Below are 17,736 nucleotides of genomic sequence, written 5' to 3' on the forward strand. Positions count from 1 at the left end.
ATCAACCTATTTTTCAAAGCACCAGAAGGCAAGACAGGAAACAACAGATGGAATCTAATCATAGAACTAAGGAGAAATTTCCTTAGTTGTAGAATGACATGCCTTCAGAAATTGTGGATGCTCCATCACTGTAGGCTTTTAAGAAGAGACTGGACAACCACTTGTCTGAAATGATATATGGTCTCCTGCTTGAGCAGGGTGTTGTCTAGAACAGGGCTTTTCAACCTTTTCACCCATTGTACCACTTTTAGGATATGGCAATATCCGAGTACCACCAGTCGCTTAGCAAGGTGTCAAAAACAAGAAGGACCAAAAAAAAAAAAAAAAAGAAAAAAAAAGAAAAAAGAAAAACGTGATAAAGTACACATAGTCCTCGACTTACAACAGTTCGCTTAGTGACTGTTCAAAGTTACAACAGCACTGAAAAAAGTGACTTATGACCATTTTTCACACTTATGGCCATTTCAGCATTTCCAGGGTCATGTGATTTACATTTGGATGCTTGGCAACTGATTCATATTTATGATGGCTGCAGTGTCTCAAAGTCACGTGATCCCCTTTTGCAACCTTTTGACAAACAAAATCAATGGGAAAAGCAGATTCACTTAACAACCTTTTATATCAGAGGTGTCAAACTCAATTTCACTGAGGGCCGCATTAGCATTGTGGTTACCGTCAGGGGAAGGAGGTTCCTTCCTTTCTTCCCTCCCTTCCTTCTTCCCCTCCTTCTCCTTCCTTTCTTCCTTCTTTCCTCCCCTCATTTCCTTGCCTCTCATTCCCATCTCCTTCTTTCCTTTTCCCCTCCCTCCTTTCTTCTCATTCCCATCTTCTTCCTTCCTTCCTAGCTTGCTTCCTTCCTGCTCTGATCCTGGCACTTCTGCTGAGCCCTGACAGCTGATTGGCGCTTCTGCAGAGGTGGCAGGGCTCAGCAGAAGTGCTGGGATCAGCGCCGGGCCCCAACTGATCAGCGCGTCTGTGGGGCTCAGCAGAAGTGCCAGGATCAGCACCAGGTTCCAGCTGATCCTGGCACTTCTGCTGAGCCCCGCAGAAGTGCCGATCAGCTGGAGCCCGGCGCTGATCCTGGCACTTCTGCTGAGCCCTGACAACGCTGCAGAAGTGCCAATCAACTGGAACCCAGCACTGTTCCTGGTGCTTTTGCTGACCCCTATCAGCCCTGCAGCTCCAGCCATCTCTTGCTGCAGCCGGGCGTGGCCAGGCAGGCAGGCAGGTGTCTTGCTCGGCTGTGGCTTGGGGGGGGAAAGGGGACAGCTTCACCCCCCAAATGCTGCCCTCTCACAAAAGTAGGATGAAAACTCCGAAAAACGACAAGGAAAAAAGTTTAAAACAGAAGAGAGTCTCTTCTGAACAAGAAAAAAAGATCATATCTGCATCCAGATCATGGGGTTGGAGTAGGGATCTTTATTTTTTGTCTTGTTTTGCTCTTTTAAAAAGACCACACACAGACCCCCAATGCCAGAAGCCGCACACCATCACCATTCACCTGTACGTCCCCCACAGATCCAAAGCCCCTCTTTCCCTTCCTTTGAAACAAACAATCCCTCCAATCCTCCCTTCTGAATTACAACAAAAGAAAGCCAAGTTTTTTCTTTTGTGGTCTTTACATATTTAAACTGCTAGAAGGAAGTGGGGAAGCAAACCATTGCGAGACACTCTTCTGTTTTAATCTTTTTTCCTTATCGTTTTTTTGGAGTTTTCATCCTGCTTTCATGAGAGGGCAGATTTGGGGGGAGTAAAGTTGCCCCCTTCCCCCCCCCAAGCCACAGCTGAGGAAGCACCTGCCTGCCCGGTCGCGCTCTTCCTCCTGTCTGAGGTTTTCATTGTTGTGAGCGTTTCTGTTGGAGATTGGCAGTGGGTGGTGGTGATGGTGGTGGTCTGTTTGGTTTTTATCCCCCCCCCATCTCCTGGGTGTATGCAGCAGGTTGCAAAGCTGATAATTGTATATATACTGGACAGTTACAAGGAGGGAATTGTCTACTGTTATCATTTGTGGATGATCTTTGCTTCATCGCAAAGGATGCATCACAAGTCAAGGAATTTGCTGATAAATTAGGAAAGAAATTTGAATTAAAGAATTTGGGAGAAATAAAAAGTTATCTCGGTGTAGAGATACAGAAAAATGAAAAAGGTGGTTATATTCTCAGTCAAAGGAGAAAAATTGAGCAGTTATTGGAGAAATATAATATGAAAGATTGCAATACTGCTCCCACACCCATGAGTGCGGATTTTTATAATAGTTTAAGTGCGGACAAAGGTGAAACTTGTGATCAAGAGATATATCACTCGGCAATAGGGAGTTTGTTATATCGATCACAGTGGTCCAGACCAGACATAGCTTGCACAGTAAGCATTTTGAATCGTTTTACTGCTGCACCTACAAAGTTACATTGGATGGGTGTAAAAAGGGTTCTCAGATATTTAAAGGGAATTATAAATTTGGGTCTTCAAATACAGATTACTGAGGAATTGAAATTAAAGTGTTATGTCGATAGTGACTATGCAAATAACATAAACACAAGGAAATCAAATTCTGGGATTATAATATTGTTTGGAGGAACTCTGATTGGATGGAAGTCCAGAAAACAAACAACTGTTGCTATTTCAACAGCGGAAGCAGAGTTTATTGCTTATGGTGTTCTGAAGTAATATGGTATGTACAATTGTTGCAAGATTTAAATACTAATGTAAAAGAATCTGTAAAGGTATTTGAAGACAATGCTGCCTGTATAAAAATGGCAACTGGTGACAGGGTGAAGAACAGAAGTAAACATGTAGACATTAAATATTGTAATGTCAGGGAAGCTGTAAAAGGAAAATTGATTAGTTTACATCATTGTTCTTCTGAGGATAATTTGGCAGACATGATGACTAAACCATTGGGTAATGTTCACTATGGAAAATGTATTAAGTATAGGTCTGATGTCTGTTCCTGTCATGAAGGGAGGAGTGTTGGAATATTCATGAGCAGGAAGAGTCATGTGGTAACTCAGTCAGCCAATGGGAAGAAAGTGCTACTGAGTCTGTGCAAAAAAAAAAAAAAGAGTATTGAGTTAGGAGCTGGATTTCCAGTCTCTGGTTTTATCTCTGGTCTGTCTCTATAAGAAGTCTTCAATTAAGCTATATTGCTGTAAAGAAGAATGTATGGTAATGTAAATATTTTGATATAAAGAAGTTATTTTGAATCAGCTAAATGCAGTCAACTGTGAGAGCTTCTGATTTATTTTTTTACCAATAGAGAAATTAAAATTCTCTAACAGGTAGTCAATAGTCCAGTAACAAAATCTTTCATTCATATCTCAGGTTGTATCATTAAAAATTCCCTCTCTATTTCCCTTAATTATTATATCATATTCAAGTTAATACAATCTAGTTATAGCTTAGTCAGTCAATACATTTGTCAATATAGTTTTGTATACATATCGAAGTTCTGTTTTAAGTATGACTTAATTTCAACTACCGTGTTCCAATTTACCCTTTGGTAAATGTAATATTTAAACTTTGGGTAACCCAAATTTCCCTAATTTCATTACAAAATAATTGTCGTGTCTAAAATACACACGTTATTCAGATAATTACATTCTGCTTTATTTATTTAAGTATATTCTGTTTCTCGTCCTAGTACCACATCATTTATTAGTAAAATATCTTTCATTGTCACAAATCCACTTTCATATTACAATTCAAAACTATAATCTAATGGCTAATTTTAATTTCGTTTATAGATCTAAGTCCTAGATATTAAAGCAATCAGTATCTCTACAAATCTCCTTAGCCCATTAAGTAGGGTTTTAAGCTGTTCCATCATCAGTTAGTGAAAAAAAGGAAAAAGGAGAAAAAAGATCCCATTTTTAAATCTAACTCTGGCTTTCTTTTTGTGCCAAGCAGGCTTCCATACCAGTGCCTTTAAATCCTCAGATGGGTCTCCCTTTATTCCTACACATGTTTGAATCAAGGGAGAGAATCCAGTTATCAATTTTTCAAAGGAACTGGCCCCTTTGTAATCATTAGATTGTTGCCCTAATAGTTCAAATCTCGATATTTGGTTTGAAGTATTTGTCATCCGCTCAGTCTGGTCTTCTTCCAGTTTCGTCTGGTTAGAATAAAAGGTCATATCCGGTGTTATAGTTGTTATTTGATTGACTAGATTGTCTAAGTCAGCGGTCAGCAGCCTGAAACACTGAAAGAGCCACTTGGACCCGTTTCCCTCACAAAAGAAAAATCTGGGAGCCGCAAAATGCATGTGCGCATGTGCATGCGCGCCCAACAGGGGGTTGATTGAAGAATGGAGCCAAAGGCGAGACATGCACCAGCCCTGCTCCCGTTCAGCTCTGCTATGGACGGCTCTGCCATCCTGGCTTTTCCCCCACTCGGAAAAGACTACTCTCCCCCTGGCCTGCACTCTCCCTCTCTCGGACTTTCTTCTTTCCGCCTTTTGGCGTGAAGGTTCCGAGGGAGCGGAGGAGGAAGCCAACGGGGAGAAGGAGCTGCTGCAGCATATCTTCTGAGATGGCAGCATATGGCCAATTGGGTTTGCATATCTCAGCCTGCTGCGGGAGGCCGGAGTTGAGGTTCTAGCTTGCTCTGGGTGGGATGCTCGGAAAAGAGAGGATGAAAAGTGGAAAGCGGGAGAAAGGATGTCTTCCAGCTCTCTGGGATTTTTTCGCTGGGAGGACGAGGAAGCAGCGGGGAAAGACAGCTCCGGAGGGAGGCACCCCTGCAGCCAGAAGCCGGCGGTCTGAGCAGAGCAGCACAGAAGACCTACCAGTCGGCGTGGGAGGCTCCAGCATTGCCGATGAGCAAGGCCTGCCGTCCGTGGCCGGGTTCCGTATCCCAACGACCAGCTGGACTGGCTTTCACTGCTCCAGCCCGGGAACGCCAGTGGCATAGAAGGCAGTTTGGCGGCACTGCCGTGGGCAGGGCATCCTTGCAGTGGACAACTCAGGCCCGGATATTTCCTGCGGCTCGGGACTGGAGACGCCAGTGGCGCACAGCCAGGATTGTCATCGTTGGTGTGGGACCACCCCCTGCGATGCCAGCTAATGCGGCATGCTCCTGGCAGCCCTCAAACCGCGCTGGCTTCCTCCCGCGGATCTCCCCTCATGGCGCGACCTATCAAAAGAAGCAGGAATGGCTGCAGCCCAGACATGCTTACCTGGCCAGAGTACTTTTGCCCGACCCGGACAGACCGCGGAGCAAATAGAGGCTTTTGCTTAAGCGGTGAGCAGGGGGCTGCCTTGGCCATGGCAGGGCTGCTGGAGGCTGAGGCCCCCGAAGGCGTGGACCAGACTATCTTCCATAGCGGCGGGACGGCAACCGTGGGAGCAACAGCCTGCTCATGTTTGGTGGCGGCGGCAGCTGGGGAGCCATCTGGTGGTGTTTACATGTCCCTTCATCCGCGTGACTGAGATAGGCAGCGCCACCTCACTCCGCCCTCGTTTCCCCGGAGCAGAGTTGGGGCCGCGCCAAAGAAGTCGGCCGAAAGCGAAAGTGGTGCCTTGGACTACCTCTCCAAGGACGCTGCTTTGGAGGAAGGCCGGAGTGTGGCACCCTTGCCGGAGAATTAGAATCAGCCCCGCTAACTAACGTGTGAACCCCACGCTAAAAAGGGCCCTGCCTAAACTGAGCTCAATTGGACAGGAAAGGTCCAATCCGATGGAGGCTCCTGTAAAGTCAGCTCAGTCATTGGGATCACACAGTTGTGTGGGCTTGGTGCCCCCCCCAAGCTATTAATCCAGCAACCAGGCAGCGGTTGGCTTGCGATAGGTTGGGCAAAATGGGTGATTAGGGTTGCAGCCAACAATAGTAGGATGTTAGAGCCGCTAACTCTGGTCTCTGGCATGTGGGCAAGTGAAATCCCAAAACCTTTCGCGTTCATTTGCAAAGAGAAGATGCCAGTGGCGCACGGCCTGGACTGTCGCCGTTGCCATGGGATCACCCCCTGCAATGCCAGCTAATGCAGTGTGCTTCGCTTTGCAAATGAACGCAAAAGGTTTCGGGGTTTCGCTTGCCCGCCCGCCCGGGTGGAGACCCTGCACCGCCCCTTCTCCTGCGGCCGGGGAAAGAGGGCTGGCCCAGAGCCTGTCCTGGAGGACTTTTTAGGCCCCAGATATCCCCTACTATGGAGCCCAGGCACTGTGGCTCCGCAGCAGGAGGGAATCCTCTGGACCTTTGGTACTCCTGGCTTGCCGGCGAGGTTTGCAAACTCGGCTCCCGCCGGGAAAGCAACACCTTTTGGGGCAGGAACTCTGAGCAATTGCACGCTTCACGAAAGGAGCACGGAGGCCTGCAAGCAGGCAGACGCTGGGCAGCACGAACTGAGCAGTGGCAAGAGGGAAGCGAGGCCTTAGCTTGTTGCTTATCAAGACCGTGCTCAGTTTGTGCTATTCAGTCTCTTGTTCCACCACCGCTCAGGCCCCCTTTTCACCACTGAAAGCATGCCGCATTAGCTGGCAACGCAGGGGGTGGTCCCACAGCAAGCCGACAGTCCATGCCATGTGCCACTGGCATCTCCAGTCCCAAGCTGTGAGCCACGTGAAATATCCGGGCCCAAGTTGTCTGCTGCAAGGACGTCCCGCCCACGGCAGCGCCGCCTAACCACCTTCGATGATGCTGGTGTCCCCGGGCTGGAGCAATAAAAACTGGTCCAACTGGTCGTCAGGGTGTGAAACTGGGCCGCGGATGGCAGGCCTTGCTCACTAGGAACCCTGGAGCCTCCCATGTTGACTGGTAGGTCTTCCGTGCCGCTCTGCTCGGACCGCCGGCTTCTGCTTTCCCCATCTATGTCGAGCCCATGGGGCTTGACAGGTGGATGGCATCTCACAAACCAATCAATTCAAACTTTGTGAGGTTTTTTTTCATGAGAAGTTTGAATTGATTGGTTCAACTTTTTTAGTCCCACTTTTTTTTGGCACTGTACATGACTGGGAGGCATAGAAGATGGCTGAAAGAGCCACATGTAGCTCCGGAACCGCAGGTTGCCGACCTGTGGTCTAAGTTCTCAGTATGTTGTGTTTGCTGATCTATGGCATCCTCCGTCCTAATGTTGCTTTCTTCAGTTTCTGTTGCTTTTGGAGATGCAGATACTATGATTAAGGTCAGAGTTTGATTGTCAAAGTCCTCAGTAAATTGTGTTAGTTGTTGTGTAGAATGTACTCAATGTACTCAATGACGCCCAGAGAGATGAAGGAGCTAAGAGAGTACATTGATAAGAACCTGGCTCGGGGTTTTATCCAACCAGAAAAATCATGTGTATCAGCCCCTATATTGTTCAAAGAAAAGAAAGATGGATCGCTGAGATTATACATGGATTTTAAAGAATTAAGTGCTGTCAGCATAGAGAACATGTACCCCCTTTCCTTAATGAGGGACATGTTAGCCCAGTGATGGCGAACCTTTTAGAGGCCGAGTGCCCAAAAACCACCCGTCCCGCCTCCTACCCCCACTCTGCCCCCCCGCCCCGCTCACTGGGCCAACCACTGCTTCCAGGACCTGCCACTGATCTCCCAGGCAGCCCAGCAGCGCCATGGCGGCCACACCCTCCGCCCGTGCCCCACAGCATCATCTGTGTGCGATGAGCATGAGGTCGGAGTCTTGTCCCTGTTGCCCGGCTGCCATGTCCTTGGCTGCATTGCTCAGCGTAGGTCACACACAGGAGCAAGTCTCCGGGGGGCTGCTGGTGAGGAGGGGCCGTGGGGGAGGGGGGCTGGGGTGACAGTGCGCATGCCCACAGAGAGGGCTCTGAGTGCTGCCTCTGGCACGCGTGCCATAGGCTTGCCACCACTGTGTTAGCCTATCTGGGAAAGGGGAAAGTTTTTACAAAATTGGATTTAAGAGAGGCTTATTACCGAGTCCAGATTAAGGAGGGGGAACAAATGGAAATCTGCCTTCAATTGCCCCCCAGGAAGCTTCCAACTTAAAGTGATGCCTTTTGGACTACAAGGCGTTTCTGCTGTATTTATGCAGCTAATCAACCAGGGGCTCCATGATCATCTGTATAAGGGGTTTTTAGTTTATTTCAATGACATTCTCATTTACACTTGAGACTATGGAAGAGCACATTAAATTGGTCCGCAAAGTATTGAGGAAACTACTGAAGGCTAAACTGTATGCAAAGCTATCTAAATGTGAGTTTCACCAGACATGACTTGACTATCTAGGGTACCGAATTTCAAATGAGGTGATAGAAATGGATCCTGCAAAAGTGAAAACTGTATTGGAATGGCAACCCTCTCACACCCATAGACAACTTCAAAGCTTTTTGGGTTTTGCTAACTTTTACCGTCAATTTATCCCCTTTCACAAAGATAGCCATACCTATAACCAACACTGAAAACGGGGAAAGGAGGGGGAAAACCCCAACCTTGTCAGCCATTGCCATGGTCCCTAGAGTGTCAAGCTGCATTCGAGAAACTAAAAAGACTCTTTGCAGCCAAACCTATTCTCAAGCATCCTGACCCTGAACAGCAATTCATCACTCAACCGATGCAAGTGACGTAGCTGTGGGTGCTGTCCTTTTATAAAAAAATCACTGGGGGGAATCACAACCCTGTGCTTACACTTCCTAACATAGAGAGGTGGGCCATTTGGGAGAAGGAGGCTTTTGTGGTATGATGGGTATTACTAATGTGGCATTAATTTTTTGGAAGGGGGGGAAATATCTTTTGAAGTGTGGACTGATCACAAAAATTTGGAAGCTCTGGAACCCCCCCCCCACATAAATTATCTCCAAAACAAGTCCGGTGGACTCAATACTTCAACTGTTTCAATTTCACTTTGAAGTATCTTCCAGGGGGTAAGAATTGTTTAGCTGACATTTTGTCTAGGATGCCTCAGTTCAAATGCCACTGAGAGGAAATCATTAATTCTATCATTCCTCTACCGCAATCTGCTTCTCAAATAACCACTAGACTCAATTGCAAAAGCTATCCACTGGTCCTGATGACTGCTTACTGAAAAGACTCAAAGAGCAATTAAAGATGGACACCTGGTTCAAGGACAATAAATCTCTGTTAACACTTCGGGGAGGGCTAGCCTGGAAGGGTTCTAAGCTGTACCTCCCGAGTACCCTCAGGATCGAAGCCCTTCAGCACAGTCATGATGCAAAGCAAGCCAGTCACTTTGGGTTCCTGAAAACGTTACATTGGTATGAAGGCAGTTTTGGTGGCCAGGCATTTATAATGGACCTGCCCAAGAGCAAGAGAAACACTGTAATATGGACTGTGATTGATCTATTTTCCAAACAAGCTCATTTCATTGCTTGTTCAGGTCTCCCCTCTGCTCAGCAACTGACCAGGATGTTTTTGAAGCACATATATTGGCTCCATGGAGCTCCTAAGTGGATTATTTCAGACAGGGGGTATTCAATTTAGCGCGAAGTTCTGGAGGGAGTTCGTTAAGCTTATTGGGTCTACTCAGGGGCTTTCATCAGCTTTTCATACAAATACTAATGACACGGCTGAACGTGTTAACTCAATGGTGAAGCAGTATCTCAGATGCTATATTAATTATCAGCAGACTAATTGGGCCAATCTTCTGCCTTTTGCTGACGTAGCCTATAATAATACAGTAGCACTGGTCTTACATCGTTTAAGATAGCTACTGAGAGGGATTTTATGCCTATGCCTGAGTACCCCCAGGAGCCACCTGCCTCTCAAATTTTGGATCAGTGGACAACCTCCTTCCAAAGCGTTTGGGCAAATGTCAAAAAAACCTTAACCCAAGCTGCTAAGGTTTACAAGGAGTAGGCTGATAAGAAACACTCCCCTCATTATGAGATAAAATGAATTCTTGATTAGGTTGTACAAGGGGAAGTCACAAGCCCTTCAGCACCCTGGAGACGGATCTCTATGGATTTTATTGTGGAGTTTCCTGAAAGTGCAGGGAATACAGTTATCTGGGTGGTTACAGACCTGTTCCCTAGGCAGGCCCATTTCATCCCAAAGACCCCAACTGCTAAAGCCCTGGCTAAACTTTTTGTGCAACACATCTATTGGTTTTAGGGGCCCCACAACATATAATCTCAGATAGGCAGGTGCAGTTCATCTCCAAGTTCTGGAGAGTGTTTCTGGACCTTTTGGATTCTAGTCAGGGGCTGTCATCTAGTCAACATCCTCAAACGAACAGTGGGACAGAGAGACTGAATTCTATTCTAGAACAGTACCTTAGATGCTTTATCAACTATCAACAAGATAATTGGACTAATTTGTTGCCTTTTGCTGAGGTTGCTTATAACAACGCTGTGCATTCAAGTACGGGGTTCACCCCTTTCCAGGTTGCAAATGGTCAAACTTTCATTCCTATGCCTGAATTACTCACTAAGTAACCTGACATTCCTTCTTTGCAGGAATGGATTAAACAGTTGCAAAATACTTGGCTGGTGGTACAAAAAGCTCTGGATGAGACCAGAGCAGCCTATATAGCTCAGGCCGAGGGTGGAGCCAAAACCTTTTAAGGTTGGAGACAAAGTCTACCTCTCTACTAAATACTTATAATCTCTACAGCCTTCCCAAAAATTGGGTCCTAAGTTTGTTGGACTTTTTCCTGTTAAACGTATCATCAACCCAATGACTGTCAAATTAGAGGTCAGTAAGAGCCTACAACAAATCTACCCTGTTTTCCATTGTAGCTTACTCAAACCAAAGATTATGTCTAACCTTAGACCACCTGCACCTGCGGTGCCTACACCTATATTAGTTGAGGGTGAACAACATTTTAAAGTGTCGGATATTTTGGACTCCTGTAGACGTCATGGTTCCACACAGAATGTAGTAGCCTGGAAAAACCTTCCATCCTCCCAAAATGAATGGGTATATAAAAAATAAATCAGAGCTCCTAGGTTACTCAAATGATTTCACTCTAAGTATCCTAATAAGCCTGATTAATGTGATTGTTTTTGTTTGTTCTTTCTCCCTCTCTTTGTGTTTTGAAGGTGGATCTGTCATTTTTCTAGGGAAACTGTATGTCAGATTCTGTATTACTTTTCTTTCTATCGTACTCATACTTTTGTAACCATTTTTGGGGGCATGCCATTATGTTGGGAGAGGGAATGCTTTGGGGGATGCTTTGCACTGTCTTGCCACTTTGCCCTTCCCCCAGGGGAAGGAATGCAGCCTAATAACATCCTCCTTATCTAGGAGACGATTTGTGCTTGGAGTCAGAGGGAAACAAAAGTGAGAGAGACCTTAAAGAGCGCACCAAAGGAGCCAGTTTCCAAAACAATATACCACCTGTGGATTGGCTGTAATTCAAATGGATCCTGAGACCCAGGGTGGAGGAGTAATGAATATTGTTTTTGATATACTGCTTGTGCAGGTTTTTCCCTCAGACCTTGCTTTGTTTCCCTGCTATCACTAGTCCCTAATAAAAGTTCCTTTTGAGGGAAGACTTTGGTCACCTAAAGTACTTGGAAATCATAGATAATAGTGTTTTCTTGAATATTGATGGGAAATTAAAGTTTTGGGGGGAAGCAATAACAGGACATCGTTCATACAAGGATATTAAGTGCAAACGCAATCCAGATATGTATAGGCTAAAAATTATCGATAAATGTAACAAAGATGTTTCTACTTAGTGGAAAATAAGAATTGTATTTCCCGAAAATGAGATAACAGATATTATTGGAAAGACAGAAGTATTTGAGGTTCTAATTAGACTTAAACTAAAAATTTATGTATATTACTGAATTATTGGTTAACCCAGACAATATAATAGTTTTGATTTATTAGAAGATACTGTATTATCAATTAGATGACTGAACATGGTGGAAAATAGATAACTTTTAGAAAACAGAGCAATATTATAATCAAATAGATAAGATATGTAACCAGAATATTAGAAAAGGAAAAAAGGGAGAAGTTGAGATAAGGGAAACTTTTGGTCACCTAAACATAAAATACTTGGAAATCATAAATAATAGTGTTACTTTGAATATTGATGGGAAAGTAAAGCCTGAAAAAAAAGCAACAGGACATTGATTGTATTCAAGGATTAAGTGCAAACGCAATTAAGATATGTATAAGCTAAAAATTATTGATAAGTGTAACAAAGATGTTTTTATTTAGCTGATAACAATAAGAATTGTACTAGCCCAATGTGAGATAACAGATATTAATGGAAAAAGAGAGGAAATATTTGATGTTGTAACATGAGATTTATACTAAAGATTTATGTACACTATCGAACTATTGATTAACCCAGTCATCATGTTGCTTTTTAAATATCCAATTGTAAAATGAGAAAATCAATAAAATATTATATAAAAAAGTTCCTTTTGAGATAATGCCTTTTTAAAGAGTTCTGCTTTCTTTGGAGACCTAGTTGAGGCAGGTCCTTAGACGAATATTTATTCTACTGTATATCTCTGCATTTGGTTTTTGTAGCCTATCTGTAGGATCTTACTTTTCTCATCACAGAATTTCATTTTTCTGGATAGGTCCCAGTGTTCAAGTCTGTCAAGGTACTTTTGAATTTTGAGTTTCTCATCTAAAGTGTTAGCTATTCCCCCAAGCTTCGTATCATCTACAAATTTGATGAGTTTCCCTTCTATCCCCTCATATAGATTATTTATGAAGATGATCTAAGACAGAATTTTGAGGTACTGCACTGCATGCTTCCCTCCATGTAGATGTAGTTCCATTGCGGTTGGTCAGCCAGTAGCAAATCCATCTGGTGGTGGTATTGTCTATCCCACATTGTTCTATTTTACGAAGGAATAGGCTGAGGTCAATTTTGTCAAATGCCTTACTGAAGTCTAACTAAAATATCCACAACATTTCCCTTAAACACTAATTTAGTCTTTTTGTCAAAGAAGGCAATAAGGTCTGTTTGGCATAATCTGTTTTCGACAATTCCATGCCAGCTTCTATTAATTCTCTTGTTTGTAAGTGCTCACAAATGTGCTGCTTGACTATTTTTCTAGGATCTTCCCAGGCATTGATGTCACATTGATGTATCTGTAATTTCCCACAGCCACTCCCACCACTTTTTCTGTAGATCACAATGTCTTGCCTTTGAGAACATTGCTTGAGAAACAAAAGAGTAATCCACATCAAGTGGAAGCTCATCCTCATCATCCCACTGTGTTGGTTTTAAAGCCCAACACCGGGAAATGATTTTATTGTACAGGCCATGTCCACTCAGCTGCTTTGCTATGTTTGCTTCCCTCAGTCTTAGCTTTGGCAGAAAATCATGCCACCCTCAATCCTGCTTCCTTCCATCCATACTTCATAGCCAGGCATTCTAAGGGCTGTGATTCGTGGCTCCTTGAGCTGTGTATGAAAAACTTTCTCCAAATGACATGCATAATGCTTTGGTAACTCCATGCATTGCATTTTTAAAATATATTTCTTCCCACAGTACCCTCAAATGATAATTTTTTTAAAAAATCTAAGGGTTGATCAATTGATTCTTTGATCTAATTACCACAAGGTGGAATCAAAGATTTTTTTGGCATTGTTTGAATATTGGATTTGTGCAACAATGCACCCAGTAGATACTGTAAGTGCTATGGAACAGCTACAGTTTCAAAGAGAAATTTAACTGAGAAGTGGGCTTTTTATTTTGATATCTGAAATTGATATCTGGTACCTGTCTGAGTAACCAAATGTTTAGTATTTTTAAAAGAGAGGTATGCATCCTATTTATGATGGAGTAGCATTTCCATCAAGTATCAGATGTCTGATATTTGATATCTGGAAGACTTTCATATCTAGGAATTTTTATCATGAGAAATGATAATTTTGCTCTTCTCCAGATGAATCAGGTTTGGCCACAGTCACGCATTGGTTTCCGGCTTCTATGTTACCTCATTACAATGTTTATTACGTCAAACTGCCAACTCATGGGCTGGATGCGTCACACCAAAACAGCACCCACCCCATTGCCGGTAATGGGGAAAAAGTCGCGATATATCATGCCACACCATGTGACGTCGCGAGTTTCACATGCGTGCACTAGGGTTTTATAAAGCAGTACTAATACTTTGTGTGATCTTGATTCTATGCCTGTTTATACAACCCAGGATTGTATTAGCTTTTTTGGCTGCTGCAGCACATTGCTGGCTCATAGTCAAGTGATCGTCGACTGAGACTCCAAGGTTCCTCTCAGAGTTACTGTTTTTGAGCCAGGTCTCATCTAATCTGTACTTATATCTTTGATTTTTCCTGCCTAAATGTAAAACATTGCTTTTCTCCACATTAAAACTCATTTTGTTGGATAGGGCCCATTGTTCCTGTTTGTCAAGATCTTTTTGAATCCTGAGCTTGTCTTCTGGGGTATTGGCTATTCCTGCCAGTTTAATGTTTATTCCCTCATCTAAGTCATTGATGAAGATACTGAAGAGTACTGGACCTAAGACAGAGACTTGTGGTACCCCACTGCTTACTTCTCTCCATGTGGATGTAGTACCATTGAGGACTAATCATTGAGTACGGTTTGCCAGCCAGCTGCAAATCCATCGGTGGTGATGTTGTCTATTCCACCTTTTCCTAGCTTACCAAGCAGTAAATTGTAGTCTACTTTGTCAAATACCTTACTGAAATCTAAATATACTATGGTCATAGCATTTCGCTGGTCTATTAATTTGGACACTTTATCAAAGAATGAAATAAGATTGGTTTGGCATGATCTGTTTTTAACAAACCTGTGCTGGCTACTAGTTATAACTTTGTTTGCTTCTAGTTGTTTGCAGATCTGTTTTTTGATTATCTTTTCCAGGATCTTCCCAGGTATTGATGTTAGACTGATTGGTCTGTAGTTTCCTGGGTCTGTTTTTTTTCCTTTACTGAAGATGGGAACCATATCAACCCTTTTCCAATTGTCAAGTACTTTCCCGGTGCTACAGGATTTTTGAAAGATATGGTGCAATGGTTCTGAAATGACATCTGCCAGCTTCTTCAGAACTCTGGGATATAATCTGTCCGGTCCTGGTGACTTATATTTGTCAAAGTTGGATAGGTGTTCTCTTATCATTTTCTTGCTTATTTTAATTTTTGTTTCTAGTTTGTCTTTTACAGTGTTTTTTTGGGGTATGTTGTGCTATAGTTTCTTTTTGTGTGAAGACTGATGCAAAGCACGAGTTAAGCAGTTCTGCTTTCTCCCTATTGCTTGTTACTTCCTTGCCATCTTCTCTCTTTAGTGGACCTACAGTTTCCTTGCCTTTTTTCTTGTTATTAATATGTTGGAGGAAACTTTTTTTTTATTATCCTTGATTTCTGTTGCAAGTCTTTATTTTGAGTCTTTGCTTTCCTGATTTCGTCTTTGTATGTTCTATCTGTGTGCTGATAATCAGTCTTAGTTATGTGTCCTTCTTTCCATTTTTTGTACTTGTCCTTTTTGTCTTTCAGTTGTCTAAGATATATTTGTGCAACCATGCTGGTTTCTTCTTGACTTTGGGTTTTTTTTCAGTGGTATTGTGCTGGTCCGGGCTTTTATGATAGCATTTTCAGAGTTTCCCTTGCTTCTTGAGTTGTTTTCCCCTTTAGGATTTTCATCCATGGAATCTTTCCTAGGTTCTCAACGAGTTTGTTAAAATCAGCTCTTTTGATGTTTAAGACATTGGTTGAGTTATTTTCTATTGCTTGTGTTTGCATTATTTTGAATCCCAGTATGAGGTGGTCACTTTCCCCCCAAGGTTCTGGCAACTTCAATTCCCTCTATCACTTCTTCTCTATTAGTAAGAATTAGGTCCAGTATAGCTTTACTTCTAGTTCCCTCCTCTACCTTTTGGATGACAAAGTTGTCAGCTAGGTTGGTTAAGAATTTGTTTGATCTCCCGCTCACTGCAGATTTTGTCTCCAAGCTAATATCTGGGTAGCTGAAGTCTCCCATTACTACTGTGGTATGCTTCCTATATACATTTGTTAACTGGTTGGCAAAGAGTCCATCTATTTGTTCTGATTGGTTGGGTGGCCCTATGGCAATGCACTAAACATTTCATTGGCAAGAATCATATTGCATAAGTATCAATGCAATATAAAGAGGTAAGACAACAAGCTGATTTTGGAAACATGCAAACTCATGTTTAAAAGCAAAGTGATCTCTACATGGCACAAAAAAAGATGCAAGATGGACAGTTAAGCATGCACTCTTTATTAAGCAGGGAATGGTGAAAGGCAGTACTATTGGGTTCTCCACTTGAGAAAGTCTACTAAGCAAAAGGAAGAGAGAGAGAGGAAGAGCAGAGGAAGTAGATGAGCAGCTATCCGTTAGTGAAAAACACAGTGGCCATACCTCTTCCTCCTTCTGTGGCTCCGATTCACTTTGCCCCATGATGGCTACGACTTTTCTTCCTAGCCTAGTCCATGAAGGACCCTGCAGGCAAGAGAAAAATGCATATAGCTCCTGGATTATATATACATGTTCTGGTGATCAAATTCAGGCACTCTCTGGGAACTGGACAAGATTGAATGAAAGGGAAAAAAAGTTCATCTACACAATAAAAATACAGGCTCTGAATTTGCTGCAGTTGTTAAATATAGACTATCTCTAAGGATTTTTAATGCTTTAATATAGCACAAAAAGAGCTTCTTTCCTTGATTAGTTTCCATCTATTGCTTCATCTTGCCTTTAGGTGCTTTAGAAAATAGATTGACCCCGCCTTCTTTGTGGCAGCCCCTTAGATATTAGAACACTGCTATCATGTTACCCCTACTCCTTCTTTGCACAACTCTATTATCCATAATGCTTCTTTTTAAAAAGGAAATTCTAAGCTCAAAACAAGTTTACAATTAACTTAATACCATGTGTTGCTTTTATGTAAGCTAACGTTTCCTTTTGATCTAGCAATGGAAGACTGCAGGTGGACTCAAGGTTAGTCCTTGGTGTTGAATGTCCAGAGAAAGCATTTCTAACCTAAATGATAAACAGTGAAAGTTTTCTTCTCTAACATAATGGTCAAAGTTATTGTAACCTATAGTAATTTGTCTTCCACAAAATCAGTCTTCTTATTTTCATGATTATTTCAAATATACACACACACACACAAAAATGATTCACCAAAGCACCTTTCAGCAATTTGGGGATACCACAAGACTACACAAGAAGGGAAGGAAATGCAACATTTACACAATCCATTTGATTTTTCCAATTATGGATAGCTGTATGGGAATAAACCAAATGGCAGCAGCTATAATGTCATGTTGTGGTAACGTTAAGATTTGAACTTGTAAATACCTTAGTTGCTCTCTTAAGATCTATCCATTCTGATCAGTACAAGGAGTTTTCAGTGAACTATTGGAAATGAGGCATTGCTCCTGAGGCTGTTCTTACCAAATCTACACTGCTGTCACCGGCACAGACTAGACATGTAAATAGTGACTGCTTAGATGACAGGCAAGGTGGGTGAAACCATTTTGCTTTATGAAGCTCCTATTGCAGAAAACTGTCTGTTATTCATGGCCAAATTTTTAAGCAAACTAGGATAATCAACCAAATTAGTAGTTTTTATCTATCCTGAATACAGGTAGGGACACAATGGTCATAAATATGAATCAATTGCCAAGCATCCGAATTTTGATCACATGACCATAGGGATGTTGCAAAGGTTGTAACTTTGAAACATGGTCATAAGTCACATTTTTCAGTGCCATTGTAATTTTGAGTGGTCACTAAACTAACTTTTGTAAGTCGAGGACTACCTATATTTCTGGAAATCTAAAGGCAAGCTCTGTCCCTTTCTTACAATGTCCAGTTTACAAGCATACAATACAATGATTGACATAA

General features: G+C 42.7%; 1 protein-coding gene across 20 annotated transcripts in view; it reads right to left on the reverse strand.

Moving 5' to 3' along the window:
- PNPLA6 (patatin like phospholipase domain containing 6) overlaps window positions 1–17,736 on the reverse strand; it is a 108,581-nt gene that overhangs the window by 76,511 nt on the left and 14,334 nt on the right. For all 20 annotated transcript variants that reach the window (XR_005555906.1, XM_039336424.1, XM_039336414.1 and 17 more), the window contains one exon: window positions 16,246–16,326. Coding sequence is in view for 19 of the 20 variants with exons in the window: in XM_039336424.1 (XP_039192358.1) it covers window positions 16,246–16,284 (39 nt within the window). In the remaining variant the exon portion in view is untranslated. The remainder of the gene's footprint in view (window positions 1–16,245; window positions 16,327–17,736) is intronic.

The sequence above is a fragment of the Crotalus tigris genome, unplaced genomic scaffold (assembly GCF_016545835.1).
Source record: "Crotalus tigris isolate CLP2741 ecotype Arizona unplaced genomic scaffold, ASM1654583v1 scf7180000017666.379230911805:20528666, whole genome shotgun sequence".
Taxonomy (NCBI): Eukaryota; Metazoa; Chordata; class Lepidosauria; order Squamata; family Viperidae; genus Crotalus; species Crotalus tigris.